Genomic DNA, 27,580 nt, shown 5'->3' with positions numbered 1-27,580 from the left:
GAATTTACAAAGGTCCCGCGGGGCCCTAGTGTTTTGCTTCTTCCCAGGTTCCCGGTTATGAGATGTTCGAGATCTTGTAGGGGCCCATTACGAGCTTGATTAAAGTTTCCATACATCAACAGCCACAGCCTCCAATAAGATCAGTTACCAAGGGTCATCGTAGTCAAGCGACTAAAATAACGGCCCGATTATGCGACATTGGGTGTAAGTCAACAGAGCCTCCTGGGGGTTGAAAGAATAAGGGAGCCCTCCAATTTGTAGAGCAACAGGCTTTTATAGGACATAGTCCCATATACTCATTGCCATCAAAAAAGCTCAGTAGACTTCCAGTCCAAACAGCATTCGACTACGTACTATGTGAAGCGGCGATAGAAGATATAAAACCCTCGAAGTGATAGATTTGATAAACTATACCAACGAACGCAGTTGTCTCTGGGCTCGATCGAGTCCCATATATCTTATCCTGCTCTCATCTCCTCAACGTGGTATATGAAAGGGGACTCTAACAAGCCGTACCTTGATTAGGCCACTGGAGCTAAGGCTTCCAACCCTCCTAGTTATTGGTCGAAATTGTACTACGAGCGTAGTGCCCATTTGAATCTCATGATCCTCTTAGCCAGAACTTTCAAGCATCAAGGTTTGTGAGTCCTCGTATAGATGGACCAAGTTCTTTCCTCTGCCGGTATTTTCCTGCCTTTGTGAGCAGAATTTTCAGTATATATATCCCGCATTCATCTCTTGACGAGATGAAAAGCCATTCTTCTCTCTTTCACTCAGCAGCCTCTTCATATTGCAAGAAGACAACACTCCTTCACCTATCAACCTTATTCAGTCAGTATGAAGTTCTCTATCATTACATTATCCCTCATCACTCTCGCTTCTGCAGCTCCTGCAGCCAAGCCTCAGAGCGGTGAGATCTCATATGGTGCCCTCAACCGCGACCATATTCCTTGCTCAGTGAAGGGCGCGTCGGCCGCAAACTGCCGCCCTGGTGCTGAAGCCAACCCCTATAACCGGGGCTGCAACGCCATTGAAAAATGTCGTGGTGGTGTTGGTGGCAACGTAAGTTCAACAGACGAATTTCCTCGTGTGCAACATCGATTAACTGCTTATTCAGTAAGAGAGGACCCATCAAGTTTGGTTATTGGAATGGCTTGGTAACCGGATCGTAAGGGGGCTGTCGAGTTATGATAGAATCTAGGTTTTTATCCGACCGAATAACAACCCGGAACGGTTTTCCTAGTTCATAGTCCCATGGATCTCTTGTTTTCATTAGTATAAGATTATGTATTATATTCTATATCCATGTACTGAACATCATCATGTGAATGTCGCCTATTTCTATTCCCTATGTTGAGATTCCTCTCGTGACTGCACTTACGCAGACCATGGAGAGCTAGGGTTATGAACTCGATTTGGTTGAGGAAGGGATCTGGACATGATGCCGCTTAGAATACACATATTGGCATTTACATGGTATGATAGTCTGTCGTGCTTCTTGTTGGCTGTTTTCGACAAGACTCTTTTGCGTTCTATGATAAAACAGAAAAGATTTATTCTTGCTAGCGGTTGCCTGGACATGTTTCATGCGTGGCTTCACTCTATCTTATGGTCAGAGGATGAAAGAGTCTACCATCACTCTGCCAAGTTTCAGCAGCTTAACTTCATCGTGGTCCTTACTTCCCCCGCACATTTGCACAACACCCAATTCAGTTGCATTGCGGTGCTTGACGGTGATAGTCACGTTGGCATACGTGGGCTTCCAGATACCCAAGAGAAACACAGGGCGAAAATGTTTTGATTACAAGTTTGTTTCCATAGGATTTAGACTTGCTATCTGCTTCTTACTGAGCCCTGTATCCGTATAGTGAATATAAGCTCTCATTCACAGGTCCGCCATAATTAATGATTATAATATGTGCTATCAGTCTTTCTACATGACTATTAGGTAATATGCTTAACTGAATTCTAGTTTATAGATGGTTCGGAGCTTGTTGCTCTCTTTCTTTACAGGGCGTACGATGAGGTTGATGATCTTGGCCCGATCTGTGTACAGATTGGTTATCGATTTCCTCATCGCCAAGATATCAGTAGGCAACTAGAGGGCGATCATGAGCTCACAATATGGACATCATGACATCTTAGCACTCAAAAATGACGTTGGAACATAAATGTCAATGGTGACTTCAGGGTAATAGTGGCATAGATTATCCATCTCCCTAATTAGCCTTATGCCTTATCACAGCTACCGACTGCTTGGGTAGAATTGGAAGAGATAACGACAGCCTTATCTTGGCAGACAGCCGGTGTGAGATTGGAGAGAGATTGGAGAGCCAATCAGTGGAACACTGTGCTGATCGGACTCAGCCGATTGGTAGATTGTGATCCTCGCTCCTTAATTAAGGAATCGCCGTCCGCGGTTTTCCGCCCCACTTAAGTAAAATAAGAAGCACGTCAGCAAATGCATCATCCCAAAGTCAAAATGCACGCCGTTTCCCGGCGCCAAATTTTCGCAATTTTGTTTGCTAGTTTACCTACTCCTTATTTTACGTGTTTTGACGATTCTGCCTGAGCTGCGTAAAGCAGCCAGGTCACTCTTGCAAGTATGGCGTCTGTACATATCGTCTGTCTTTATATCATTGCTTCTTTCACTGTTGGCGTCTTATCAGCGACTTCTCACGAATCTGACGTGATCATCTATGGCAACACAGTTGCCGCGCTGGCAGCTGCCATTCAAACGGTTCGTATGAACAGAACCGCCACTTTAGTCTTTCCGACATCACGAATCGGCGGTCTTACTACTTCGGGATTGGGCTGGACGGACTCAAAGGATGGAAACACCATTGGTGGAATTGCCAGGGAGTTTTACGGCAAAGTGTACGAATATTACGACAACGACGACGCATGGACTCGTGAAACACGAGATGACTATCTCGCAAAGCATATCGAGGCGCAACCTGGACCAGCCATCGGCGACAAGGTTCAATGGACATTTGAGCCCAAAGTAGCAGAGGAGATCTTGGAGAAATGGATCAAGGATGAGGGAATTCCTGTCTTTCGGAACGAGTCCATCCTTCGTACTAGCAGCGGCGTGAAGAAGAATGGAACCGTCATCAAATCCTTCCAAACGCGGTCCGGGTCAACTTTCTCAGGAAAGATGTTCATTGATGCCGGCTATGAGGGTGACCTCATGGAAACAGCAGGCATCTCATATCGCGTAGGACGCGAAGACAAGCAGGAGTTTGACGAGTCTGCAGCAGGTATTCACTTTAACGAGCCGAGGCGACTTGCTGCTATTGACCCGTACAACGACCCTGATGACCCTGACAGCGGTCTGCTCCCCGGGGTTGGTCGCGTGATCACCAAGTTCGCAGCTGAAGAGTCGCGTGGCAAGAAAGATCATCGTCTTCAAGCCTTCAACTACCGATTATCTTTAACGACAGAGGATGACAACAAGGTGGAATTCTTCAAACCAGATGGCTACAATGAATCTCACTACAAGATCTTGATCCGATACATCAAGACTGGCTACCTAGGGCCGTTCTTCACGACACAACTCATGCCGAATCTTAAAACCGACACCAATGCAGCAGGTCAAATCAGTACCGATCTGATAGGTGGAAGTTACAACAAGACGTCCAATTATGCTGAGTATTCGTACGAGGAGCGGGAGGCTGCTGCGAAATGGCACAAGATCTGGGCGCAAGGACTTCTCTGGACATTGGCGAACCACAAAGATGTCCCGGACTTTGTTCGTGAGAACACAAGTGCTTGGGGCTACGCGAAGGATGAGTGGACTGACAACGGCAACTGGCCATATGAGATATACATTCGCGAGGCTCGACGGATGGATGGCGTGTATACAATGACACAAGCCGACATTCAGCATCCCAAGCCGTATGACAACGACACTGTCGTTGCAGTCGGGTACTATACGCTCGATGTTCATCAAGTAGAACGTGTCGTTATCAACGACCGCATACATGACGAAGGTCTCATTCACGTTCCCAATCCCGGGCCTTTCAGCGTCCCTTATGGGTCTATCGTTCCCAGAAAGGAGGACGCCACCAACTTTGTCAACCCTGTTACAATGAGCGCCACGCATATTGCTCTGTCTGCAATCCGTATGGAGCCTGTCTATATGATCATGGGGCAGAGTGCGGGAGCAGCGGCTGTTTTGGCCATCGAGGATAATGTCGCTGTGCAGGATGTTGATCGAAAGAAGCTTAAAGGAAGGCTAAAGGATCATGCACAGGTCTTGGAGTCCTTCTCTATAACATTGCAGCCGAGTCGACATTGGCTTGTAGCCTGTTTCATTTCTTGTCTTTTTTATATCATATTATAGATACATAGCAATAGAGGTATATAGAATGAGAGGGTATGAGTTGCGAGATTCAATCCCTGATCTCTCCTACTGAGTCAACTTCGTGTTTTCAGTGTGCTTGCCCATTCTCGGCAGGCTTTCTCCAGATCGTCAGTGGTGACGAGTCTGTATTGGACGACAAGATATTTGAGCTTCCAGCACTGTTGAGATATCAAAGAGTGGAGTGCGACTGAATTCCAAGAAGCTTTGCCAACAGAGCTGTAGAGATGTCAAGTTGGAGGAAAGGTATTGAAGAGAACCTTGGAGTAGTCAACCCGATGGGCCATCCAGGCCTAGGGTCTGGAGCTGTTTCAATGATTGTTCGACATGAGTATGATCCGAGATCCAATCAGATAGATGTTTCTGCGCGTCAGCCACTCCTATTCTGTTCAGATGGTCACCGTTGTGCCCGCTCAAGCCGGTGATGATACCCATTACCGGCTCACTGTTTTCCACTTGGCGATTCCAGTGGAACAGTAGGGACCGTACAAGACTCGCATGAATCGTCCTGATTCTGAGGCTGAACAAGAATTTCCACTGTTTGTAGTAGCCTTTAAGGACTCCGGCATTCTTTTATATGAAATCCTCAGACAATTTGTGTAGAGTTTTGCATGAGCATGAGAACGCAACCAATGTCTGCTCTCTAGATCGGGATTGTTGACGAAAGGTACTGACGTGCCCAACAATCATTCGGTAAAGCTCAGTCGACAACTTGACGGAGTGCTGGGATTCGCGAGGCGACGCAGAGGTATTTCTGCTGCTTTCAGCTGCCGGGGCTTGGATTGTGATGCCCACATTCTGAAGGAATGCTGTTGCTGCTTAGGTCCGTCGCTGGGCATCTTTATCGTCGGGGTTTCGGCTTGCGATGGAATTGGTTAATCGTGCGATGATCGCCAGATTGTCTTCAGCTTTCTCTTTGGATTTTGATGTCCACATGATGCCAAATGATAGTCAAACAAGTGTTTGACCACGTTTGTTAATTGAGATAAGTTGACGCGGCCGAAACACAACAACTGAAGCGTGACGGTCACACAAGCACCACGTGACTAGGCTACACAAGATGTTGGCTGGTCGCCGTTCTGATTTACACAATTTCATAAGACGCATAAGAATCTTTGCATGAAATTGCGTCATCTGGTTGGAAGAAGGGAGGCCATGGACCGATGCACATGGATACAAACAAGTGGGATTAATATATTCTGAGGAGTCATCGTATTGGAACAGTTATTCAACACGAACTCCCTCGAGCATCACTATTATAAACAACTCCTTTTCTATGAAGAGTTGGAATTATCAGCACACGACCAGGCGCCTGACCCTCCAGCAGCTTTATATGCCTGGATAATATCGACGATTGATCCATAAGTACCAGCGACCATTAACAAGGTGCCGGAAGCAATAACGAACAAACTCCATCCACAAGCTGATAGCCACTTGGGCGAAATAGCGCGCTTCTCCCAATTGTCGTAGAACCACATGAAGCCCATGGTCTGGAAACACATGAGAGTACCGACGAGCGCTCCAATCAAGGAGATAAGGCTGTAGAAGATAGGAATGGCACTCGCGATGATGTAGGCAATGATTGACACGATGAATGTGCAACCTAACCACGTGCTCCAATGAACCGCGGAGTTGGAAGCCAGGTGCTTTGTGTTTCTCAACAGTCGAACAAACATATACTTGCTGGGAAGCTGTATCTCGTTAGCAACATAAAAGCAGGGGAGGGTATGAGTCATACATGAGTGACAAGAGTGATCGAGACGATCAACCCTGGAATAGCGACGCCATAACTGGCCTTCTTGATGGTATCACCAGCCGAGCCAAGAGCGGGCGAGGATACATATGATCCGCAGAAGTAGTACATCAGGCAACCGATCGTAAGGTAGGTCACGGTCACGATGGCCTGACAGATGGTCAAAGCTCTGGTGTATTGCTCGGGTCGTCGCATCTCAGCAACAATGGCGAAAAAGCCTGGAGTGCCGCCGTATGCTGAGATGAGGGAGCAGATTGCTGAAGCGGCTTGGACGAAGGAGGGTTTGTTGAAGAGCTTGTAGTCCGAGACCCAGACGCCATCTTGAGGGGCTGCTGCTGGTCGCTCTTGGACACCTGTAGCGATGGTGACCATGATCACTATAGACATTAGTCATTAATCTCAATGTTCGATGTGGAACTCACCGGAGATCATAATGCTGATGACACCAATCCATGCTAGCCAGCTCATGCGAGCAAGGGTTCTGATGCTCGAGAGACCAAAGCCCAGCACTGCAGCGACGGCGACGAAGACAGCAGTGCAGGCTCCATGGCTAGACACAGCATTGAGGCCAATGGAAAGACTGAGCATGCCAGCGCCGGATACAAAGACCCAATCTATCAAGTTAGCATTTCCTCATTCAAGTCTGGCATCATAACTTACAAATCCACATAGCAAACCCAAAGAACTCCTTGCCTACGACTCCAAACATCATTTCTCCTGCATCATCGATCGCATAAACATGGCGATGTCGTAGCTTGAAGAGTCCCACGATCCAATTGGACCAAGTCGTTATGATCGCAACAGCTAGCAGGCAGATAATGCCGGGGATCATGCCAAGCGCGTTGAATGTCGCCGGAATCGAGAGGACGCCGAGACCGATTTGTGTTTTCATCATCAACCCAGCGGTACCGATGAGTCCGACCTGAAAAACTCGTCAATTCTGTGAATCGTGCCATTTTTCGTCGCAAACTCTGCTTACACTTCTGTAGTCAGGACCCTCATCTGAAATCTCACCAAAAACAGCATCGTGATGCAACGAAGCTTCATTGTCCGGCTTATTCAACTGCGAAGGAGTAAGAGCCAGGTCATTGCCCTCCTCCGCAGTCGAATTGATGTTATAACTATTCATGATGATGTGTTGCTTGAAGCAGGGATCCGCAAATTAAAAAGAACAGCAGCCGGACAGGTCTTTATACGTAAAACTTTGACTCATGCTCCATACTCAGCCCACTCTCGCCCCCAGACCCAGTATTGAGAAACTGGCCCTGGGCATCGGGAGCGCATCTGCCGAGCGAGGAGATAACCAATTATGCAGGCTGTGATGAGTGAGCATCCGGGGTTCCCCAGATATTACCCCGCGAACGGAAGTAGGGAAATTTCCTGATCGAATGAATCTAATCAACTGCAGAGGTATCCGTAGAGAGGGTGAAAATTTGGTGATAACGTTCCGTACCCACTGCGGAAGTGGTAGGGCCAATCGCTTTCCGCGCGCTGGAGCGATTTCGGTGGGTTGGCCAATGGGGTTGGCGCAGACCCTGACGTGGTGGTTGGAAAAGGGCGTTGTGTGATACGCCTTATTACATAAAATCCGAGACCGTGCATACAACCCCGATCTTCGGTCCTTTTTGGTGAATTTAAGTTACAGATAAGAACTTATTATATCTTTCCGGTCTTAGATACAGATGCAGATGTTCCATTATGCAGTTTGAAAGATATCGTGTCTGATACTGATTGGTTACGCTTATGCAACTTCCGAGCTGAAACAATTGACTTTGAGTGATAGGAGATTCGAAGACGTTACCGTTAGCAAATCGAAGTTTTGAGTTTTGACCTCTTAGGAAATGATTCACACTAAGAGACCCTGTTGGCGTTTCGTAGCTCTCAGCCATGCAACGTATCTAACTTCCGTCCCGTCCATCCGTCGATCCGCAACGGCACGGAAGTCTATCTTCACCTCATGTGTATTAACAGGTTGCAGTTCTTATACAATCTGATGCTCGCCTATACTTGGCAACCCCTTACCCGACTCCCGATACGTTTTATTGCGCTGAACGCGTGTTGGCGACGGCTATGGGGAGTCTTATAATTTCCTGATCAGGTATAAATCAAGAGATTGTCGGCAAGTCAAAGGATGAGGCCGATATTGCCTGAGTCTATCCGATCGTGTTACTGATTCTCTTTCCGGATACTCAGACATATCCGATATTACCTTTCTGAATTTCGTGATAGGAATCGTTGGAATTGCGTGGCCATCCCTTTTTTCCCCATCCGCATACCACTTTGCACCGAGAAATGACTACCTCAACTATGGGACAACAAACACAAGTCGCGTAACCGCCTCCATAAGCGCGATGTATCCGAGATACAACTGAAGAGCACAAGACCCAATATATCTCCCTTTTTTGTTTTCTATTTGTTTGTTGCTTGACATATTGACTCTGAGTCTGTAGATATGGTTGGGTTCTCTTGTCATATCTTATCTCGTCTTATCTTATCAGCCAGCCAGCTTTTATCATCGACTACCCTGAACCCCAGGAGCTGAAAACTTAAGCTTCGTACCCAACTCTCTCCTGTAAAAATTCTTTCTTGGCACGCACTGTTAGTGCGGTGCTAGGAGCGGGATTTTCTGCAGGCCACGCGACCACACAAAAACTGCGGGGACGCTATCGGCTCCCTAACAGCAGTTTTCAGAGAAGGAATTTTGGAGAGTTCGCCTTCTCTGACAACACCTTTGTCGGATCTAATGGCGGCACCTCAGAACCAGAACGCCTTAGATATCGGAGGGCGATGCCCCGGGCATTCGTAGCGACATCCTTCCGATCAACGACGCCGATTGCGATGGGTTTTTCTCCTTTAAAGGCAAGCCGCACCGTCGGCCTCTGATCCCTTCCCGAGGTTTTTCCCTGCCGCCGCGACAGTCGACTACGAGCTACAACTTGGTTACTGGAGATTGTGGACTGCGTCAGCAGATGTAGTGATGCGCGAGAGAATTCTGGTCGGTGGAAAAAGTTCGACAATAGATTGCCCTCGAACCCGCTGACGGGTGACGGGCTTGAGAAATACAGCACCTTTTGTGCCATTGGTATGCTGGATGGTGAAGGAAGCGGGGTATCCTGTACCTAGCTAGCTCAGCACGTCTTTTGCTCCAGTAGGAGATTTGGCTTCGTTACAGCCACCCAGACGAAAAATACACATACATACATACATACATAAGCTTCGTACCAAGGATCCTCCCATGCTTGTGCTGGACCAGTTGGGTAGGATGCCCAAGCCAATTGAGCTAGGCGTGCCTCACCGCTTATGTACGTAAGGATTGCTAATTGCTCTTGTAATTGTAAAACGTTGCACTAAATAATTGCTAATCAGTGTAGTGCAATACCTCCAACTTTTCACGATCGCACCAATTGACACGGCAGGCATGTTCTCAGTTGTTCACGATTTCTAATCAACGTTGCACAATGTCTCCAGTGTACTCGATCGTTAGCCTATGCGGTGCAATGCTCTCAGATATTTAATCCCGCGTTGCTCTCTTGAATTTGAAGTTTTATCCCAGGCTGTTAAGTGGAACTCAACTGCACATCTGACCGTATGGCTTCATCGTCATCAACGCAAATTGGCAAAGCCAGCACGAGAGAGGACTTATTGTCCGTTCTGAGAGGCCAAAGCCTTAGAGTCCCGGACTTGGCTCTGATGCATGCCGGATGGCCGAAAGACATGAATCCGCACGTGGAGGCCATAGACGTTAAGATCCTCCAGTTGATTGAAACGTCAGAAAATATTCCCCGAGGAACACCGATAAGAATACTAACATATCTGTCAGACATGCTGTCAACGAAACGGTACGCTCGCGTCTGACCAAAGCTAACCTGTCGGAGCAACTGGCGGGCTGGTACCCGTACGCCTCCCGCGAAAAGCTAGAGGTCTTGACATCCTTTCAAGTCTGGATGTTTATCATCGACGACCTTCTCGATCAATATTCCATCGTCGAGCAGTTCGATTACAATAAGCTGCAGGCCCTACTGGATGACTGCGAAGACTATGTCGAGAAAAGCCTTGGTGTATCAAGCCAGGAGGTAGAGCCGTCGACTCATTATCTAGACCACGATGCTGTACTGTCATTTGAGGAGTACGCCTCAACCGTTCGTCGTATTTACAGGGACAATCCGAGTTACCGAAAGCGCATAGCGAAAGAGGCTATTGCTACCCTAAGAGCATACCAAAAGGAAGCTTTTAATCGAAGAAATGCCCATCTTCCTTCTCTAGACGAATATCTCGACTACCGGGATGCATCTTGTTGTATGAAGCAAGTGGTGGCCAACACCGAGTTCGCCAATGGACTTGACTTGCCTGAGTACGTCATGGAATCTAAGGAGATTCGCGATCTATACGAAGCGGCCGTCGCTGTTATGTGGATCACGAATGACATTGTGAGCGTGCGCAAAGAGATACGAGAAGGGTTCGTCGAGAACATCGTGGTGTTGTTGGCGCATGGCAATATGCAACGAGGACTTGATGCGTCGCTCGACAGGCTTCAACTTGAGATCGATAGAGTGAACAAAGCTTCTGATGACGCTGCGAGTCGATTTGCCGGCGAGACTTTTGAGCGCGACATCGTCTTGCTGGCGAAGAACTGCAAGAATATGTGCCTGAGCAGTTGGTTTTGGAGGTAAGTCCATTTGTGTCCAATTCTAGTGCCGCAACTGACAAAACAGCGTCAAAACCCCAAGATATTGTCTGCACGATATAGAACCGGATGCGAATGGGGGCTTTAACTTCACGATTGATCAAATTGCCGAGGGGACATCGTGAGTTCGTTGGGCCGTGATATTTCCGGGTTAACCATCACATTCAGTCGCTTAACAAGGAGTCCACTCTACGGAGTTGCTGATTTTTAACCAGTGTTGGTACTAGAAGAGTATAAAATGACACGTTTTGTATTCGCTGTGGCGCTGTGATTTCCCCGTGAACCCTCCACGCCATGATATTCATTCCGTAACAATTCCACAACACCCTCCAATCCGGCCCGATGCCGCCCTCTCTCCATCAATAAAATCAGATTAGATTAGATTGATTAAACAAGTTTTTACCTTTTAAATTTTTGCCTCACATCTTCTGCTTTACCTTTGGCCCTAGATAATCTGACTGACGTACGCGGTGGAGCTAACCGTGCCGTGTTTACCGTGAAAAAGACCCTCTTTGTTTTACGAGCCTCATTACTATTTGCCAAGCATCCCACTCAGCTTGCCGATCCTGCCGTTTTCTACAGGGACGCAACCAACAGAGTCGGAACCAACGGGGCAAGATGATCTTATCTGATGCGTTCTTTTCGTTGTTTGATCCACCGGTGTCGGAAGATTTATGCCGGGGGGATACAGCATGCCATTTCTTTTTAATGTAACCCTTTTTCTCGTCAAGAAATCTAAAGTTCTCAAGCTTAATTCCCTCTTTCTCGCTTGAACCGCCAAAATGGGCTTCTGGAACAGGTCGAACAAGACCTCTGATGTCGATCTTCAGGACATCACGACGACTACAGACCACGAAAAGAACCCTCACCCCGAAGATGGACACCCCGCTGTTCCTGATGATGCCCTCCCCGCTGAGGATGTCACCGAAGGTGTCAAAGATATGGAGGCCATCACCCTTGTATGGACCAAGTCATCTCTGATCTGCCTTTTCATCTTCATCTGGCTCGTTTACCTTCTCAATGCTTTTCAAAGCTCGACCGTCGGTAATTTAGTGCCCTACGTTACTAGCGCCTGGGGCTCGCACTCGCTTCTCAACACTATTGGTGTTGTCGCGAGCTCAATGACTGCCGCTGTCTTCATCCCCCTTGCCAAACTCCTTGATCTTTGGGGCCGAGCTGAGGGCTATCTTCTGATGGTGGGATTCTGCGAATTGGGCTTGATTCTGATGGCTACGGCCAAAGACCTGTCGACTTACTGTGCCGCCAATGTACGTAACAGAAATCACATGTTGACCATAGAAGCTAATGGTAATTACAGGTATTCTACTCGGTCGGTTTCACGGGTCTGATCTACAGTATCGATGTCGTGACAGCCGATGCTACCAATCTAAAGAACCGAGCCTTGGCATATGCCTTCACATCGTCGCCTTACATGATCTCTGCCTTTGCTGGATCTTACGCTTCGGACAGAATGCTGTCTGACATCGGTTGGCCTTGGGGTTTCGGCACTTTTGCCTTCATCACGCCTGTCGTCTGTGCGCCCTTGTATCTTCTTCTCAAGATCAACTTGCGAAAAGCCAAGAAGAATATTCTACCCAAGAAGGCTAGTGGTCGCACATTGAAAGAGAGCATCTGGCACTATGTGCTCGAATTTGACGGCAAGTACAACACGTAGCTACAAGTTTCCTCAAAGCTAATCATCGTTATCCTGTAGTCCTCGGCGTGTTCCTTTTCGCCGCTGGCTTGATCATCTTCCTCCTCCCGTTCACCATCGCTTCCACGGCACCTCACGGGTGGTCAACTGGATACATCATCGCAATGATCATCGTTGGCTTCATCCTTCTTGTTGGTTTCGCCCTCAACGAAGTTTACTTTGCGCCCGTACCATTCCTCAAGTTCCACTTCTTGACTGATCGAACTCTTGTCGGCGCTTGTCTCCTCGATCTTACTTATCAGATTTCGTATTACTGCTGGAACAACTACTTCACGTCTTTCCTGCAAGTCGTCAACTATCTGACAGTTGCGGAGGCTGGTTACGTCAACAACACCTTTAATGTTGTGTCTGGGTTCCTGTTGTTCATCGTGGGTTGGAGTATCCGCAAGACCGGATACTTCAAGTGGCTCCTCTGGGTCGGCGTGCCGCTTTATATTCTGGCCCAAGGCCTGATGATCTACTTCCGAAGCCCAACTGGCTACGTGGGATACTTAGTTATGTGTCAGGTTTTCATTTCTGTCGGCGGAAGTGTTTTCACAATTTGCATGCAACTGGCCGTTCTTGCCGCTGTCGATCATCAGCACGTGGCTGCGGCCTTGGCTATGTTGAACGTCACTGGCACAGCGGGTGGCAGCATCGGCGACACTATTTCTGGCGCCATCTGGACGAATACCTTTGAGAAGGCATTGAAGATGTACCTGCCCGCCAGTGCGCTTGAGAACCTCGATGCTATCTACGGAGATCTCCCTACGCAATTGAGTTATGCTAGGGGCACGCCTGAGCGCATCGCTATTCAGAAGGCATACGGGTATGCGCAGACCCGAATGTTGGCAGCTGGAACGGCCATTATGGCATTATCGTTTATCTGGGTCGCTCTTATCAGGAACTTGAAGGTCTCGGAGATGAGACAGACCAAGGGCAATGTTTTCTAGAAAGTCTCTTCAGCGAGGCCAGATGTCATTGATGGACTGGGTAAAATGGTCGGAAGGGCCGAAACTCCGATGCTTCCCAAATGTCAATGCAACTGAATCTTGTTATGCCTAAATAACTGAAATGTCATCAAGATATGCATGGTCAATAAGCATAAGCCTGGTGGATCTTCTCTTCTCCCTTGCTCAGTGACATGCCCTTTCCGCCTGTGACTATGCCAAAAGTTGTAACATATCAAAGAATTCCCTAAACCTGGTTGATGAGATTACGGTAAAGTCCTTCTTATTCCATAAATATGAGACCTTTCCATTTCGTTGTGTTCAGACAATTCCTTGCGTTGAAAGTGGCTGGCTAAGCAGTCTGTCGCCCAAGCAAGGGATAACTAGGCCGCGCCTAATATTCTTTTAAACGGCTTTCCCACTAATTCGGGTCAAATGTCTCAGCCTTAGAATGACTCTAGATCCAGAGATCGCAATCGAGACCCTGAATTTGAATGATGGCGTCTGTCACTAAGGACCCCTTGCGATGTTATCATTTCAACGGGTAGGCCATATCGGCGCCACCAACATTTCGCATTGCTTAGTTGCGCTCGGTCCGTCTGCCCTGGATCTTATACGTAGTCGGCACCGTTGCAAAAACAAAATTTCGATTCTTCCGTTCGACCGTGGCCGTTTTCATGTCAAAATGAAGGGCCATATTGGAGCGTTTGCGCTGCTCAGCGGCATTGTCAGTGGTGCTGCTGCCGTTGACGTGAGAGACGTCCAGTATGCGGACCAAGACCCTGCGACGTGGTGCGTTACCTACCTTTCGACATACCTCGCCCCAGTATCAATTGCGACCGATCTCCCGCGCCCAGCTGCAAACACTACAGATGTCGGACTGATATCGACATCTACTGCTCAAGATCCAGATCTCGCTTCTTCGGCCGCTTCTGGCGCATCCACTTCAGCTATGCTTGAGCCAATCGGACAGCGTATCATCCTTCTCGTCAGTCCTTCTGGCGATAACACAAAGCGCGATCTTGGTGGCTTTGTCGGTGACGGCAATCCCGACATCTGCACCTTTGCTGCTGTGTTCACTCTTGGCAACGGTCGGCTTTTCGAGAGTGGTGTTCCAGTTTCATACCTTGGTAATGGCTACCAGAAACTCCAAGCCTCATCCTCATCAAGTGATAATGCAATCTCGACAACTTTCAGCAGTGAAGGAGGACTACTGCGCTTCCAAAATCCTTCGCTGCCCAATGGCGGAGCTTCCTTCTGCCAGACCCCTGCTGATGGGCAGGTTTACATGACCTTCGCGTCTAAGCCATCTGGCTGCGTACCGGTGTCTCTGAACGTGTATAGAGGTAAGCGTTGATGTATCTGTTGCTGTCCCTTACTTACAATGGTCGATAGCCGAGCAATGCATTGACGGTAGGCTCAATGGCCTAGGTCCTACGACAACATCTGCCAAGACTGATAAGACCATTTCAACACTTTCCACGGACGAGGCATCTGCTGAGACCTCTGGCATTGAGTCTTTAATCGCCTCTACGTTTTCTACCGAAGAATCCGGAGTGCCCATAAGGTCACCATCACCATCCGGGAGTGCTTTCAGCCAAGAGACGGAGGCACCTAGTGGCTCGTTGACTGAAGGACCTACGGCAACACAATCTCAGGGAAATATTGTGGTCACAAATGCTGTTTTCAACGGACGATTCGCAATCAAGGACCCGAACTCAGAAAGTGGCATCTTGGGCTTCGATGCTCAGGGTCAGGCCAAGCAACGCAATGGCAACTGCTACAAGGCAGACGGAAGTTCTGATAATGGCTGCGTTGCATTGGGCTCTTCTTCTGACTCAAAGAAGCGAGCTTTTGGAGGACTAGCGAGTATTTCACAATTTCTTACCAACCTTGCTCCAAGCAGAACTGTTCCCTATACTGTTCAATTCTACTACGTCGTCATCACTGCTGGAGGCAGCCAGGCGTGCAGTGTCAATGCCTACCTAGGCAATCGCCAGTTCTACACCATGGGTCTATTCACCAGTGGTGGTCTTGGCGTCTCTTGGAACAGAGTCCTCACTACTGTCATTGCTGACTCCCGAAGCGCCAGCTTCGGCATCTCATTGTCTTGCACAGGTAATGGACTGGCACTGATATACGTCGACTCGGTTTTTGTTTCCAATCAGGTGACACCTGACAACATCGATCAATTCCAGCTGGACTTTGGAGATGGCGACAGCCCTTCAGAGACTACCGGCAGACCTCCATCCACTCCAACTAGTGAACCGACCAATCCAGTAACATCCATTGAGCCAGGGACCACTAACACAAACACCCCTCCCGCTACTACGACAGGCTTCACCAGACCCGAGATTCCTTCTCAAGAAGTGTGCCCTGATGGTTACAAACCTCCCGGCTTTTGTGGACAGAAGTCACCACAGCCTTTAGAGCCAATTTGCAAGTACCGTTCCCAGCCCAATGCTGATGTTGTTGCTTATCCACTCTCACAATATCCCATGCAAGGCATGGATATCCAGAAGTGCGCGTTGACTTGTGCTTACATCGATGGATGTTTCGCATTTGCTGTGAACGATAACAAGAACTACCCCTGCAATTTTGTCCTTGAGCCATTGAGGGCCTCCGGTTGGACCAGTGGAGATCCAGATCGTGTCCTAGAATGGTCTGAGTTAGAATGCTTCAATTGTCAACTCTGTGGTGATTCATCATCATCCCGCACAACGTCCACCGTCGGCGTTACTGAAGCTCCAGTGCAATCGGAGACCACTGTCATCGCGGAGCCATCCACTCGAGTTCCCCAGAACACTACTCATTGGCTACCTGACCCAGGGACAAGCTCTGGAAACTTAGAGCCCACGCCAGGCACCCGGCCAACGAGTATCCGACCGCCTCGACCAGAGACAAGCATTGACGTGGGGCCAACTTTCATCGAAGACACCACCACTTGGCCTGAAACAACTCACACATCTTCTGAAGTCCCTGCTGTGGATACATCAAGCGACGCACCCGAAGACTCTACATCCTTGAGCGAAGATGCAACATCGACTACTCAAGATCCCACTTCAACATCAGAAACCACCACTGCCTCTGAGACTCCAACTGAGACATGCAAGTACACGCACGGTGAGATGTGTAACTTTGATCGCTTCAATTACCCCAAAGACGTTCTCTGCTCATGGGGCGACAAGTTCACCAGCAGAAAGTTCTGGTTAGAGACTCGCGAGGCATATCCTCATCAAGACCGAGTCGAGCAATGCATAGCCATCTGTCAAGGCCATCCACTCTGCTTGACCGCTGGATACTCACAGTTTGAAAACCGATGCTACTTCTCTGAACTTCCCTTACTCAAAGAGAATTTTGTCGCCGAAGAAAACGACTGGAAGAAGCAGGCTTGGCTGGATACCCGATGCTATACCGACTGTGAAGCCTGTGTTCCTGATTCAGTTCCCAAAGGTCCTCCTGATATGTGCGCATACACTCTAGGCGATGAGTGCAAGCCAGTCGCAAACCCTCCTGACGGCACTATCTGCAATTACAACGCTTATATGGGAGGTGGTTGGGTTGATGGAAATGACCCAAACTTGATCAGTGTTTATACAGAGTACGCCCAGGCTAGTCCTCGGAGGTGTGCTGCTATCTGTCGAGCTTATCCAGGATGTAAGGGTTCTGGATATAAGGATGATCGATGCAAGTTTTCGGTCTATAAGCTTGCTTTGACCGGTATGCCCATACCGCTTGAGATGGACAAGGATCCTTCTATGAACTCTATCTGGGATGATCCTGCGTGTTGGACATGCCCTGGTTGTGAGTAAGAGGACTTGGAAGCTCTCCATTTTCCTTCATTTTCTCCACCGTTGTCACTCTGTTGGTACATTTTCTTTTGTCTCCGAAAACTCTACAAAATGATGTTCTTCCAAAGACTTCTTTTCACGTGTAATTTAGTACTGTACTATGATAATGTCATGAATTGATCCTCACCACGGCACCTAACACGCAATGGCGTGAGGCTATGAAGAGACTTGCTCTCCATTGCCAAGGGAAGACCCTTACTGGAAGCCGCTCTAAGCGATGCTCCGTGAACTCTTCTGTGAACTCTCATGCGGGGTGTAAGCCATTTCAAACTCCGTAGCTCCGAATAATATGGCTTTCCATTATCCTTGATCCCTTAGAACGTTTTTCAACTCAATCGACAAAGTCCCCAGTCGTTATTACCAAAATCTCAAACTCCATCTCCTCATAATCCTCCGCAAAGTCATATAGCCCAGCGCCTTTGGCAAACTTGGCACACAGCCCATACATGACACCCAGTTGCTCGACGAGCTCTTCATCCGATAACAGCGCGAGGCTTTCCTCGCCGAGCTTCAGTGCTTCCAGGTCTGTCTTTGGAATCTCAGCGAACTTCGGTGCATCATCTGTTTTTCTAGAATCCTGATAAATGTCGAGAATATCCTTGATCTGCGCAATCCTACGTCTTCGCTCATCGTGCTTAGCAGCATCAGGCCCTTCACAGGCGGCGCACTGACACTGAAAGCCCCAATTCGACAGCTCCTTCATTCTGGCTTGGTAGGATATTGCAACTTCGATGTATGAGTTGGTGATTTCCTCGTCTTTTTCAATGTCCCTCACTGCGTATATTTCCATGAAACCCGTTGGCTCATCGTATACCCAACATATGTTGGGTGTACATGAGTGATTCATGCGACAGAAAATGGTGAACAAGCCACATTCGAGACCTCCGGATGTGATGCTCGCCGCGTTTGTATAGAACTTGGCCAAGACAATACCAGCGTCGAGATCTGTCCCAGGACATAGTTGGCCCTGAAGGAATGAGAATTCGCGCAGCTTTTTATCGTTGTGATACAGATCCATCAATCGCTGTTGTTCCGAGTCGCTCAGATCTGCGACTTGATCAACAACACATCTGTACTCGGCTTTTGTCTTTGTCTCAGCTTGTGAAACTGTCAGAATCGGTCTCTCGTGAATGATGCGAGTCCCAGCCTTGATGAGCTCTTTGGCAAATAGGCCGTGCCCATCAGCCGTCTTCTTCATCATATATAGACATTTCGCTTGCTCCATCGCGTAGTATGGGTTGTCGTTTTCATTCTCGTTGATCAATGTCGCAAGATATGTTCATGCTGATAGTTTCCAGTTCGTGAATCATTTGGTAAAAAGTTCATCGTAAGTAGCGGAGATCTACGTGTCATGTCGCACCAATCAAAGTCCTGAGCAAGCTTCTTGCTGTTATTAATAGACTTCGAGCTCTAGTCTAACCGTAAGGGGTTGATGCATATGAGGCCGAGCTGATTTAACTGGATAGCAGCTCTGCTTCTGCTCCACAGCTGTATGTATGTATGTATGTATATTTTTCGTCCGGGGGGCCAAAGGCCCCGAAAAGTCTCCTACTGGAGCACAGGACGTGCTGAGCTAAACTATCTACAATTGCTGTCGCGCTGGACTCCTCCTAGAATACCCGCCATGTCCACTCGCATCAACGGAGAGCCTCTCGAGCTCCTTCCCCCGAGGGCACCTTCCTACTCGTAGCCAGCCCTACGGTAGGTTCAAGCACATCATCTTGGATGTCAAAGCAGGTGATTTAGGACATATCCCCATGCAACTGCGATTCCGTCTAGTTCATCCAGCATATCATCGGCACGAAGGCGCTTTACTTTCAAGAGGTCATCCCGTCAGCGGGAACTATTCCTCTCCAGCCTAGAATTCTCTTGCACAGATAGATCAAGTAGCTTTCCATACCCTGAGGCAGGAAGTCCATGATCCCCTAAGATCGCCAGTAGCTGCAACCCTAGAACCGTGCATCCTTGGGGAAAACCCTTGCAGGAGAAAACCCCAAGGAGGCTAGAACGCTGCTCTGTGGACGAGGTAGTCGCCTCATTCCACGGTCTCCAGGTAAGCTCTGTACCATTTCGACCCAGCGGTTTTGTCTAGTGGTCTCAGCCAGTGAGACAAATTGTCGAAGCCCAGTCGTGTTCCGGGCGGCAGCCGAGGCTGCAAAGAAGAAGAGGTTCTCTGGGCAGTACACGACTGCAGAGATCGGTCATGCAGTTTCCAAGCTGCAAAAAGGGCAGCGAGCCATTTGGGGCCCGTGCGTCGAGATAAGGGGGGCACCAGAGGGCCCAAGAAGTCGAGTAGCTAGCGGCTGCTGGTGTTGTTCGGGCAGCAAAAGCTGCAGAGGTCGGTCGAGGCAGCGCAAAGCTGCAGGTGAGTGAGGGTGAGGGTGCGATGACCCTCAATGTCGAGCGGCAAGATGCCGCGAATGTCGTCTGGGCAGCCAGGGCTGCAGAAGTCGGTCGTACGGGAAGTCGAGGGGCGCAGAGCCCGGATTGTCGAAGGCTCGCGAAGCCGGAATGTCGGGGTAAGAAGAAGCCGCAAATAACACGTGAGAAGTAGCGCCCGAAGGCGGTGTCAAGAGCTCGCGAAGCTCAATGTCGTTGCAGACACTCGTCGCGAAGAAAGGTCAACTCTCTGAATCCCTTTCTTCAGGCAGCTGTTAGGGTCCCGTTAGCCCCACAGCTGCTTTTGCTGCCATTTTAGCCTGCAAAAATTCTCTACCCTAGCAGAGCGCTAACAGCGGGTGCCAAGGAAAAGTTTTTACAGGAGAGAGTTGTTCTGCTCCACAGCTGTGAGTACGTCTTGTAGCTCTAGGGTGAGTACTTGCTTAATGAAATCACAACTTCAATTCACTCGATCTCAGAGTAAAAACTTCATAAGTTGTGAGTTGGATGTGTTATTTGCAGTTGAGACCAGTGGCTGAGATCTTGTGTTACTATGCAAAACTCTGACTAAAAACTTTTTTTCTAATAAATAATAGCAGAAATCGCACATCACTTCTTTCTGTCTCCGTGGAAAAAGTTGCATTTCACAAGTTCAGTTTTATGCTTGCAGAAAGAGGGCCAAGTGCACCTTCTTTGCATTCTCAACAATTGTGCCTGGAAACGAGCCTAGACAAGACATTAAGCGGGTATCTGACAATACCGAGATCTAGATCTCTATAACAATCCAAACAAAGTCTACCCTAACATTTTAAACCTCTAGGACTTTTCCAACAGTACAAACATACCCCCATGCCATCCATAAGTCCTCGTCAATCGTCGTCCATGTCGTCTAGCCGTATCAAAAGGAATCTTGCCCATGGGGTGCGGTTCATGGAAATGGATACCACGCTCAGCGTCCAGCTTAGTCTGAGTAAACTGCCAGACCGAGCCGTACAGCTTCTCAATCTTACAGCCAGTCGCCGCTATGGCATAGAGGAAGTCATTCCACGGGATCAAGCCAGGAGTCGTTGTTACTTCGGGATCGAAGAACAAAGTACGGAACACCTTGAGCGCTTTGGCATCAACAGCAAATTTGGGCTGGGTGGCTTCAGCCGGCAGGGTCGCCTCCTCGGCAGTGGCAGGCTCTGTCGGATCACCCTTGGTCTTGACCTTGGTCTTTGACTTGATTTCCGGCTTGAACTTCTTAGGTTCTTGCGCAGGCTCGTCCAACAACAGTTTCGAAGGAGGCTTGTTGAGCTCCCACAGATCTCGATTCGTAATAGACTCGGCCTTCGAGTCGGTCTTTGCAAGCTCAACCCACTCAGCCGTCCTTCGCAGGGTCCGCGGTCGTGAAAGCAGCTCGTAAACACAAGTATTCTCAAATTCTGTGACATGCTTTTGTGTGACTTGGTCGATCTTGGCCCAGACGATATCCCGGTTCGCTTCAGCTCGGCGCATGGTATCTACCGTCTCTTTGGTACGGCGTTTGCTATACGGATAGGTAAATTTTCCACCCGACGGCTTTGCGACCCTAGCTGCTTCATCAAACTCTTTCCGCAGGAAGGCCTCATGTGATTGCCTAAAATTGCCCCGCGTCTTACTCCAAGCATCTCAGTACAAATCAATATTAGCTTGAATAACCTGGTCAAACTGGGTGGCCCATGGTTGGTACAGCTCCAGCTGCTTCAGACACTGTGCTATAATAGCAATATTACCAAGTATCTTGGCGGCATGAGCCGACATGAGTGCATCTGCTTTGGAGTCTGCCTGCATCAATCGCTCTAGTTCATCGACGACAAGCGGCAAGCGCGCTATAAAAAGCCCCCAGTCATCCTTCCACAACGTTAGGATGAGGAACATGACCTCTTTATCTACTTCAGTAATCTTCACCCCGGAACGGGGGATTACATTCATATCTGACGTGTAAGGATCCGGAGGTGGCATGCGAGTGAAGAATTTCGAATGGGAGGTGATGGTAGCTTGCAAAGATGTTTTTTGAGTAGTTCTGGGCTCGATCTCGAACGACTTCTCTTGTAGGGTAACCCTCTACTCGTCCTTAATCCATAGCCATCAGCTCACGCTGTCCTTCATAATTCCAACCGGCAAAATCGGGATCTTCAAATACCATGCCATCATCATAGAAGAGGCCCTCGTAATGATCATAATAGTAGTTTGATCTGGTATTCATAGTTTTCGTGGTAAGACACGTTCAGGAAGATGCAGAATGAGAGTGCAAGTTAGCAGGTAATTGATAAACAGAATAAACGATTCTAACGTGGCAGATTTCGTTGAGCATATGGCGGTAGATTCGTTGAGGTTGGAAAAGCTTGAGGAGCTTAAGCCGTTTACCTTCTTAGGCTGGTCTAGAGGCCTGAGGCAGCAAGGTATCAGCTGATGAGACCACTGTGTCAGTAAGTGGAGTCACCTCGGCAGATGAAAGTGGAGACGGAAGTTTGGTTCCCGGACTCCGATAACGCTCAGCTCATGTTGAGGGCTGTTACGGTCATACGGATGACCGGACTATTACTCAAACCCTGCAAACCAGGACAAAAAAGTACGCCAAGGCCTTTGCCTCTCACAAGATATACGTAGGACTTCATTTCTAGGCAATCTTGAGTTCGATCATAGAACACAGTATTTCGCAGATCGGATCAATCATGTCGAAGCCCAGGCCATCAGCGGCATATTCTCAGTCTGAAGTCCTGTATACAACACAGCCATTTCTAGTATTACCGGATCTTAGAGTCCTCCCTGAACAAGATGTTGACTTTCTCGAACTCAGTCGGTGCTTTCACCTGCCTGTACGAACGGTCCAAGAAGAGTTCATCAACCAGTACTTCTTGTACTTACATCCCTACTATCCTTTGGTAGATGAGAAAGAATTCTGGGATATGTACATGGGGAGAGAGAGAGGTGATGGAAAAGGGAGGCCAATGTCCCTGCTCGTTTTCCAAGCGATGCTTTTCGCAGCATCTGCGGTAAGGCTCAACCAAGTCTTGCGAGATATGGCTGACAAGAGACAGTTCGTATCGCCAGTAGTGCTTAAAAATGCCGGATATACAAGTGTGAAAGTGGCGCGGAATATCTTCTATAGAAGAGCCAAAGTACGTAAACTCACTGAAGTCGCGCATAACCACTAACCCCCTCGAGCTGTTGTTTGACCTTGGGGTCGAGAGCGACGCGTTCACAAAATCCCAGGCGGCCTTGCTCTTGACGTTCCAATTTTCAGCTCTTGAACCACACGCAGGAAGCACTTGGCTCGCTATCGCCATTCAAAACGCCATCGTTGCGCAAGCTCACACTTTCCAAGCTCCTGGATCAAGTATATCGCGCAAGAAGAGTAACAAGCGGCTATGGTGGTCTCTATTCTGGAGAGATAGAGTCTTGACTCTTGGTCTTCGAAAACCTTTACAAATAACGCCGTCCAGCTTTAATGTTAGTTTAGATCCAATCACTCCTGAGGATCTTGCCGATGAAGCAGAAACCTCTGCTGTATACGACTCTAGGACCAAGCGCCAGCTAGCAGATATCATAAACTACCAATGTCGCCTGGCCGTTCTTCTGACAGACACTCTTTCCATCTGTTATGGGCCAAACGCATTCGACATCACGTACTCGCTGGATAATTTCGAGCAAACCCTTTCTCAGATCAGAACCGCCAAGAGTAGTCTCGCCCGCTGGAAGAAAGAGGCAGACAGAGCCCTCCATCCATTTCTTAATGGCAAGGGGGCGCACCGTTCGACAACGCTCATATCAAGCGTCGTATACATATATGCTTAGTGAGTGGCAAAACTTATGCATCTTGCTCTCCCCACTAACGATAATTGTAGCGCTGCCCAAATTGCTCTTGGGAATCATGAAGCTATGATGATTGAACAGCGACAAAAAGGGATCAATATCGTCGACGACACTGTACTCCGGAATATCGGCAAGGATATAAGTTATGCGACAACAGAGACAACGAAGCTAGTGGGATTCATTGTTCAAGAAGGTTTAACTCAACACCTTCCTATATCTGCGTAGGTGACCAGCTCTCAAACGACTTGCTATATCTAACCTTGTTCAGCATCGCGTACATTGCGTATCCGCTTATGCTGAGCTCTATTGATGAGAGGATAGCACCCAAGGACCTTGAAGCCGACGAAGACCAAGTTTTAACGAGATATCATGCACAAGCAATGCACCTGTGTAGCAAACGGTTTGAAGGTGCTGAAGATATCAGTAGAATGATCACTCAGATCGTCCAGTCAACACCCATTCAGCTACCACTACGTCCACACTCGAAAGCACCAGGGCGTCGGCAGTCATCTGGAGCAGAGGGAGAATTGTCGCCACTATCGAAGAGTCTTACGAAATACTGGGATGAGCTATTCATCACGCGCCAGTACATGCGCCTTCGACTTTCCCTCGACTACGCCTTGATAACTGGTAGACCACCAACGGAGCTAGACCTACCGACATCTATTCTTCACGACGCGGGGATAAAGAGGTTGGCCTACGGGCCGATACACAGCTTGTCTGCGACAACTCTGTACTCGCCTCGCAAGCGTCGCGCATCGGAAAGTGTTGCTGGTCTGCCGAGGGTCATTGAGCTGGACGAGAAACTATCGGACGATGAAGGGCAAGCGGAGCATGTTGAGATATTGGATAATCTGACCGCACCTAGCACTCAACTTGTACAGAGGGAGGCGAGCAGTGTATCATCTCGGCCACATTTTGACTATGATGCAATTTGGGCGGCTAATTTGTTTGAGGAGATTACAGATGTACTTTGGGCTTGACGTGGTAATGATGGGGGGAGTTCTGTACCTCGAATCAATTGTATAAACCTTGTTTATGGAATTTCGTCAACTTTCCAGTGATGTTTAGTTGCCATTTTCGTTCATGGGACCGCTGCAGCAGGGGTAGCCCATACCGCCAAGTAATATCGGAACAGTCCATGATCTACAGCTAGGGTCCCCGCTGGAAATATCTCTTCCACTACTGAGAAATAAGTTAATGTCGATCTTTCCAGATAGGTACGCGGCATATCTCACTCCGATGCATCGACAAGGAATGGCGACATCAACGTATACACCGTTCATATGCGACTTCGTGGTATCATTGCCCCGAAAGTACCGGACCCCGCGAAGATGCGCTACACCATAACCCTGGTCTATGATGTACTGTGCACGATATAAGCTGCCAGTACCGGGCTGAATGATGAAAAGAGATATTCAGGTAATCTTGACCTATCTACGAGAATAGTGCTTCTGCTTCACTAGAGAGTTCAGGACCTTCTATGCTCCGGCTGCTATTACTATTGAATTTCCTAGAACTGAACGAGAAACTGTCAAAATGAGATTCCCTCTTGCGGGCCTGGTACTCACCGTCATTGGCTCTGTCCAGTCAAGTCCTGTTGCCCAAGCTGCGAAACCACCACAATTCTTCCTCATCGGTGACTCAACTGTCGCCGTTGATGGCGGTTGGGGTAATGGACTCCTATCGTACCTGAACGCCCCAGCCAAAGGCGACAATCGAGGTGTCAGTGGCTCTACTACCGTATCCTGGAAGTCTAATGGTCGCTGGGACACTCTCATCAAAGACATCAGTGCGGCAAAGGCCGAATTTGAGCCTGTTGTGACCATTCAATTTGGTCACAATGATCAGAAGGTCATGCAGCTGAATGAGTTCCAAGCCAACTTGGTCGACATTGGCAATCAGATCAAAGCGGCTGGCGGAACACCGGTAAGTCTCCTATCTGATCTTCAAATCTTTCGCTCGTACTAAGAAGCGCACCAGATTTTCATCACTTCACTCACGCGCCGCACCTTCCAAAACGGAGAGGTCGTCCAGAACCTCAAGGAATGGGCTGCCGAGACTATTGCAGCTGCTGGGGATGTCGGCGCCCAATACCTCGAACTAAACAAAGCCAGCACTGACTACGTCAACGCCGTTGGTAATGAGAACGCACAGCGTTACAACTGGGGAGAAGGTGATAGGACGCATCTGAATCCAGCTGGCGAAATTGTCTTTGGAAGAATGGTGGTGGACTTGTTACTGGAAAAGCGGGACGACTTCTCATCGTATTTTACTCCCAACAAGGCGCTTAGCGATAAGATTGCAAAGGGAGAGTTTGCTACTGGCGACGAGTAGCTCCGAGAACAGCGGGACCTATCTTCTGTAATGGAAATAAACATGTATTCTACTACGTAGATTGCAGGACGAACCAAAGTCAGATTATTAGTTGTCAAGTGGCTTCTGCGCCCAAACCACCTTTCCGCGAAAGTACCCGTGGACCTTCTTTGACCGAATCTCACGACGGTACCTGGCGGCAAAGACGTGGATCTCCTCTTTACTCCACCCCAGTAGGTTTGCGATGAACATTAGAGTGCCTTCGACGTCCTGTAGGATTGCAGCCTGGAAATACTGACCAGCCTCTTTGAGCTTGGGATCTTCAGGCCATCCGCCGATGGGCACCTGGCTTTGGTTAGAATCTATGAGTTAGACGAATTGTAGGATTTAATACATGCCATGATTTCCTCTTCCTCAATGGTTACGAATCCTGCTTCCTTCATGCTTTCAACTTGGACATTATCTTCGAGAATAGAGAATGGTCGCTGCAGTTTCCGGCCCCCTTCCATAAAGATCTTACCCCACTGGCCCATAGCGCTATCTTCAGACACCGAGTCATCGTCACTGCCAATGCAAGGCGAGGCCTCATGGCTTTCGATATAACCCCCTGGCTTCAGGCATTTATATGCTTGCTTGAACAGTCCGGGCCAGTCGACAATGCTGCCGACCAGGAATCTCATGTGTACATAGTCAAGTGAATTCTCCTTGAAAGTCCATTCCTGGGTACAATCATCGATTTGACTGAAGGGTCAGTGTGTCAGTATAACGATATTGGTGTTCGATGTCCTACTAACAATTCAAGGTTTGGTGGTAGCCAACCTGGCTGGATTGGGGAAATGTCGGTTCCTACCACTTTTGCGTTGGGAAACTCGTCGGCAAAGTCCCTGTTAATGTAAGCTAGTGGTTCTAAGGACTGTTCGTGAGGGTCATACATCGCCCAAATTCCTACGCAAGCATGGTCAATTAGTTGTCGATATCGATGGGGGAGACAGTGACGCGACTCTTACCTGTGCCTGTTCCAATATCTACAACGGCCTTGACCGAGGCAGACTAATCAGCAAATGGCTCAAGTCACATCATGCGAATTGAAAAATACCTGTATGTCGTCTTTCAACGGCGCTTTGTAGAGCTTGTCGTTGTACATGAGAATCAGAACATGGTGACTGGAAATTTTAAGCAGAGCGACTGATGTGATACACTGACTCCTTACTTGATGTCCAGCGCTTCATTGGCTTGATTGTCATTCGAAATCCTGGACAACGGGTTAGCTGCGATGCGCCGGACTGAATGGCAGTGCCCCGCGACCGCTGAGATGACGACTGACCAGTACTGAGCATCGCCTTGTTCACTATGGTATCTCCGTCCATTGATCTCTCGGTAACGCAAGATATCGGATGAGAGCGAAGCCGTTGAGCTAGCATTGTCCGACAGTGTAGAGTCATTGTCGTCGTCGTCGTCGCGGTCTGGCTCCTGGTACGTCAAAATCTTAATCCCATGAAATGCTTAGGGTGGGTGTATGTCAGAGGCCTACTGTATCCGTCCAATGCTGACCGGGAAGAAGCCCCGTGGGAGCTTCTTCATGGGATGCGACGCCTGTTGTCGGCGCAGGCTGATCAACCGTCTTGTCACTGGCTTGTGTATCAGACATGATGATCAATATTAATGACCAAGGATGAATAGTCCAAGTACCATGGTGCATGATCTGGGTGCGGCATTTAGAAGTCAACACCGCGGGGCACATCAGATGATGTCTG

At 48.5% G+C, this 27,580-nt stretch overlaps 12 protein-coding genes across 18 annotated transcripts; 7 read left to right on the top strand and 5 right to left on the bottom strand.

Annotated features, from left to right (window-relative positions):
* Positions 1-837: 837 nt before the first annotated feature.
* On the top strand, positions 838-1,172 carry FOXG_21151 (uncharacterized protein; the record flags this gene model as incomplete). The annotated part of the gene is made up of 2 exons (XM_018401480.1): positions 838-1,062; positions 1,122-1,172. The coding sequence occupies 2 exons, from the start codon at positions 838-840 to the stop codon at positions 1,170-1,172; spliced, it is 276 nt and encodes a 91-aa protein (XP_018252601.1).
* Positions 1,173-2,463: 1,291 nt separating this feature from the next.
* Positions 2,464-4,672, top strand: FOXG_13374 (uncharacterized protein). Its single transcript, XM_018393354.1, has one exon. It carries the CDS (start codon positions 2,606-2,608, stop codon positions 4,343-4,345), a length of 1,740 nt encoding a protein of 579 aa, XP_018252600.1. The 5' UTR covers positions 2,464-2,605; the 3' UTR covers positions 4,346-4,672.
* Positions 4,673-5,352: 680 nt separating this feature from the next.
* On the bottom strand, positions 5,353-7,553 carry FOXG_13373 (uncharacterized protein). Of its 2 annotated transcripts, XM_018393352.1 has the most exons (5): positions 7,096-7,553; positions 6,777-7,038; positions 6,539-6,730; positions 6,102-6,493; positions 5,353-6,054 (listed from the first exon to the last, which is right to left on the bottom strand). In XM_018393352.1, exons 1-5 carry the CDS (start codon positions 7,243-7,245, stop codon positions 5,638-5,640), a joined length of 1,413 nt encoding a protein of 470 aa, XP_018252598.1. In that variant the 5' UTR covers positions 7,246-7,553; the 3' UTR covers positions 5,353-5,637. The 2 variants fall into 2 exon arrangements, with proteins under 2 accessions (XP_018252598.1, XP_018252599.1); XM_018393353.1 differs by lacking the exon at positions 7,096-7,553 and having other exon boundaries at positions 6,777-7,074.
* A 1,729-nt stretch (positions 7,554-9,282) lies between these two features.
* FOXG_13372 (uncharacterized protein) lies at positions 9,283-11,111 on the top strand. 3 transcript variants are annotated; one of them, XM_018393349.1, is made up of 4 exons: positions 9,306-9,418; positions 9,488-9,883; positions 9,937-10,782; positions 10,829-11,111. In XM_018393349.1, the coding sequence occupies exons 2-4, from the start codon at positions 9,705-9,707 to the stop codon at positions 10,923-10,925; spliced, it is 1,122 nt and encodes a 373-aa protein (XP_018252595.1). In that variant the 5' UTR covers positions 9,306-9,418; positions 9,488-9,704; the 3' UTR covers positions 10,926-11,111. The 3 variants fall into 3 exon arrangements, with proteins under 3 accessions (XP_018252597.1, XP_018252595.1, XP_018252596.1); XM_018393350.1 differs by having other exon boundaries at positions 9,395-9,418; positions 9,483-9,883; XM_018393351.1 differs by having other exon boundaries at positions 9,283-9,418; positions 9,937-11,111.
* Positions 11,112-11,466: 355 nt separating this feature from the next.
* Positions 11,467-13,964, top strand: FOXG_13371 (uncharacterized protein). Its single transcript, XM_018393348.1, has 3 exons — positions 11,467-12,068; positions 12,119-12,458; positions 12,515-13,964. The coding sequence occupies exons 1-3, from the start codon at positions 11,583-11,585 to the stop codon at positions 13,444-13,446; spliced, it is 1,758 nt and encodes a 585-aa protein (XP_018252594.1). The 5' UTR covers positions 11,467-11,582; the 3' UTR covers positions 13,447-13,964.
* Positions 13,965-13,991: 27 nt separating this feature from the next.
* Positions 13,992-17,417, top strand: FOXG_13370 (uncharacterized protein). The gene is made up of 2 exons (XM_018393347.1): positions 13,992-14,789; positions 14,839-17,417. Exons 1-2 carry the CDS (start codon positions 14,129-14,131, stop codon positions 17,253-17,255), a joined length of 3,078 nt encoding a protein of 1,025 aa, XP_018252593.1. The 5' UTR covers positions 13,992-14,128; the 3' UTR covers positions 17,256-17,417.
* On the bottom strand, positions 17,338-18,643 carry FOXG_13369 (uncharacterized protein). The gene has a single exon (XM_018393346.1). The coding sequence runs from the start codon at positions 18,517-18,519 to the stop codon at positions 17,626-17,628; it is 894 nt and encodes a 297-aa protein (XP_018252592.1). The 5' UTR covers positions 18,520-18,643; the 3' UTR covers positions 17,338-17,625.
* A 1,846-nt stretch (positions 18,644-20,489) lies between these two features.
* Positions 20,490-21,170, bottom strand: FOXG_13368 (uncharacterized protein; the record flags this gene model as incomplete). Its single annotated transcript, XM_018393345.1, has 1 exon — positions 20,490-21,170. The coding sequence occupies one exon, from the start codon at positions 21,168-21,170 to the stop codon at positions 20,490-20,492; it is 681 nt and encodes a 226-aa protein (XP_018252591.1).
* A 153-nt stretch (positions 21,171-21,323) lies between these two features.
* Positions 21,324-21,900, bottom strand: FOXG_21150 (uncharacterized protein; the record flags this gene model as incomplete). Its single annotated transcript, XM_018401479.1, has 2 exons — positions 21,324-21,742; positions 21,792-21,900. The coding sequence occupies 2 exons, from the start codon at positions 21,898-21,900 to the stop codon at positions 21,324-21,326; spliced, it is 528 nt and encodes a 175-aa protein (XP_018252590.1).
* Positions 21,901-22,227: 327 nt separating this feature from the next.
* Positions 22,228-24,573, top strand: FOXG_13367 (uncharacterized protein). Its single transcript, XM_018393344.1, has 5 exons — positions 22,228-22,690; positions 22,736-22,816; positions 22,863-23,491; positions 23,543-23,731; positions 23,779-24,573. Exons 1-5 carry the CDS (start codon positions 22,370-22,372, stop codon positions 24,491-24,493), a joined length of 1,935 nt encoding a protein of 644 aa, XP_018252589.1. The 5' UTR covers positions 22,228-22,369; the 3' UTR covers positions 24,494-24,573.
* Positions 24,574-24,905: 332 nt separating this feature from the next.
* On the bottom strand, positions 24,906-27,548 carry FOXG_13365 (uncharacterized protein; the record flags this gene model as incomplete). 4 transcript variants are annotated; one of them, XM_018393339.1, is made up of 11 exons in its annotated part: positions 24,906-25,029; positions 25,082-25,872; positions 25,922-26,171; positions 26,225-26,567; positions 26,621-26,710; positions 26,759-26,771; positions 26,834-26,861; positions 26,923-26,989; positions 27,037-27,078; positions 27,151-27,296; positions 27,358-27,548. In XM_018393339.1, 9 exons carry the CDS (start codon positions 27,523-27,525, stop codon positions 25,935-25,937), a joined length of 1,134 nt encoding a protein of 377 aa, XP_018252584.1. In that variant the 3' UTR covers positions 24,906-25,029; positions 25,082-25,872; positions 25,922-25,934. The 4 variants fall into 4 exon arrangements, with proteins under 4 accessions (XP_018252584.1, XP_018252585.1, XP_018252586.1 ...); XM_018393340.1 differs by lacking the exon at positions 24,906-25,029 and having other exon boundaries at positions 25,595-26,171; XM_018393341.1 differs by lacking the exon at positions 24,906-25,029 and having other exon boundaries at positions 25,595-26,171; positions 27,151-27,293; positions 27,358-27,525.
* FOXG_13366 (uncharacterized protein) lies at positions 24,913-26,224 on the top strand. The gene is made up of 2 exons (XM_018393343.1): positions 24,913-25,439; positions 25,494-26,224. The coding sequence occupies exons 1-2, from the start codon at positions 25,050-25,052 to the stop codon at positions 25,845-25,847; spliced, it is 744 nt and encodes a 247-aa protein (XP_018252588.1). The 5' UTR covers positions 24,913-25,049; the 3' UTR covers positions 25,848-26,224.
* Positions 27,549-27,580: the final 32 nt, after the last annotated feature.

This window comes from Fusarium oxysporum, chromosome 12 (assembly GCF_000149955.1).
Source record: "Fusarium oxysporum f. sp. lycopersici 4287 chromosome 12, whole genome shotgun sequence".
NCBI lineage: Eukaryota > Fungi > Ascomycota > Sordariomycetes > Hypocreales > Nectriaceae > Fusarium > Fusarium oxysporum.
The sequence above is the reverse complement of the archived record's forward strand: the minus strand, read 5'-3'. Positions and strand labels throughout refer to the sequence as shown.

Bases quoted from the DNA above. Each gene is read 5' to 3' on its own strand.
- FOXG_13372 (XM_018393349.1), top strand. From the start codon at position 9,705: ATGGCTTCATCGTCATCAACGCAAATTGGCAAAGCCAGCACGAGAGAG. The intron at 9,884-9,936 runs GTCAGAAAATAT...CATATCTGTCAG, and splicing joins ATCCTCCAGTTGATTGAAAC to ACATGCTGTCAACGAAACGG. The intron at 10,783-10,828 runs GTAAGTCCATTT...CTGACAAAACAG, and splicing joins CTGAGCAGTTGGTTTTGGAG to CGTCAAAACCCCAAGATATT.
- FOXG_13370 (XM_018393347.1), top strand. From the start codon at position 14,129: ATGAAGGGCCATATTGGAGCGTTTGCGCTGCTCAGCGGCATTGTCAGT. The intron at 14,790-14,838 runs GTAAGCGTTGAT...AATGGTCGATAG, and splicing joins GTCTCTGAACGTGTATAGAG to CCGAGCAATGCATTGACGGT.
- FOXG_13373 (XM_018393352.1), bottom strand. From the start codon at position 7,245: ATGAATAGTTATAACATCAATTCGACTGCGGAGGAGGGCAATGACCTG. The intron at 6,494-6,538 runs GTGAGTTCCACA...TAATGTCTATAG, and splicing joins CATCAGCATTATGATCTCCG to TGATCATGGTCACCATCGCT. The intron at 6,055-6,101 runs GTATGACTCATA...AACGAGATACAG, and splicing joins CGATCACTCTTGTCACTCAT to CTTCCCAGCAAGTATATGTT.
- FOXG_13374 (XM_018393354.1), top strand. From the start codon at position 2,606: ATGGCGTCTGTACATATCGTCTGTCTTTATATCATTGCTTCTTTCACT.
- FOXG_13369 (XM_018393346.1), bottom strand. From the start codon at position 18,519: ATGGAGCAAGCGAAATGTCTATATATGATGAAGAAGACGGCTGATGGG.
- FOXG_13371 (XM_018393348.1), top strand. From the start codon at position 11,583: ATGGGCTTCTGGAACAGGTCGAACAAGACCTCTGATGTCGATCTTCAG. The intron at 12,069-12,118 runs GTACGTAACAGA...TGGTAATTACAG, and splicing joins CGACTTACTGTGCCGCCAAT to GTATTCTACTCGGTCGGTTT. The intron at 12,459-12,514 runs GCAAGTACAACA...GTTATCCTGTAG, and splicing joins CTATGTGCTCGAATTTGACG to TCCTCGGCGTGTTCCTTTTC.
- FOXG_13366 (XM_018393343.1), top strand. From the start codon at position 25,050: ATGAGATTCCCTCTTGCGGGCCTGGTACTCACCGTCATTGGCTCTGTC. The intron at 25,440-25,493 runs GTAAGTCTCCTA...GAAGCGCACCAG, and splicing joins AAGCGGCTGGCGGAACACCG to ATTTTCATCACTTCACTCAC.
- FOXG_13367 (XM_018393344.1), top strand. From the start codon at position 22,370: ATGTCGAAGCCCAGGCCATCAGCGGCATATTCTCAGTCTGAAGTCCTG. The intron at 22,817-22,862 runs GTACGTAAACTC...AACCCCCTCGAG, and splicing joins TCTTCTATAGAAGAGCCAAA to CTGTTGTTTGACCTTGGGGT. The intron at 23,492-23,542 runs GTGAGTGGCAAA...CGATAATTGTAG, and splicing joins GTCGTATACATATATGCTTA to CGCTGCCCAAATTGCTCTTG.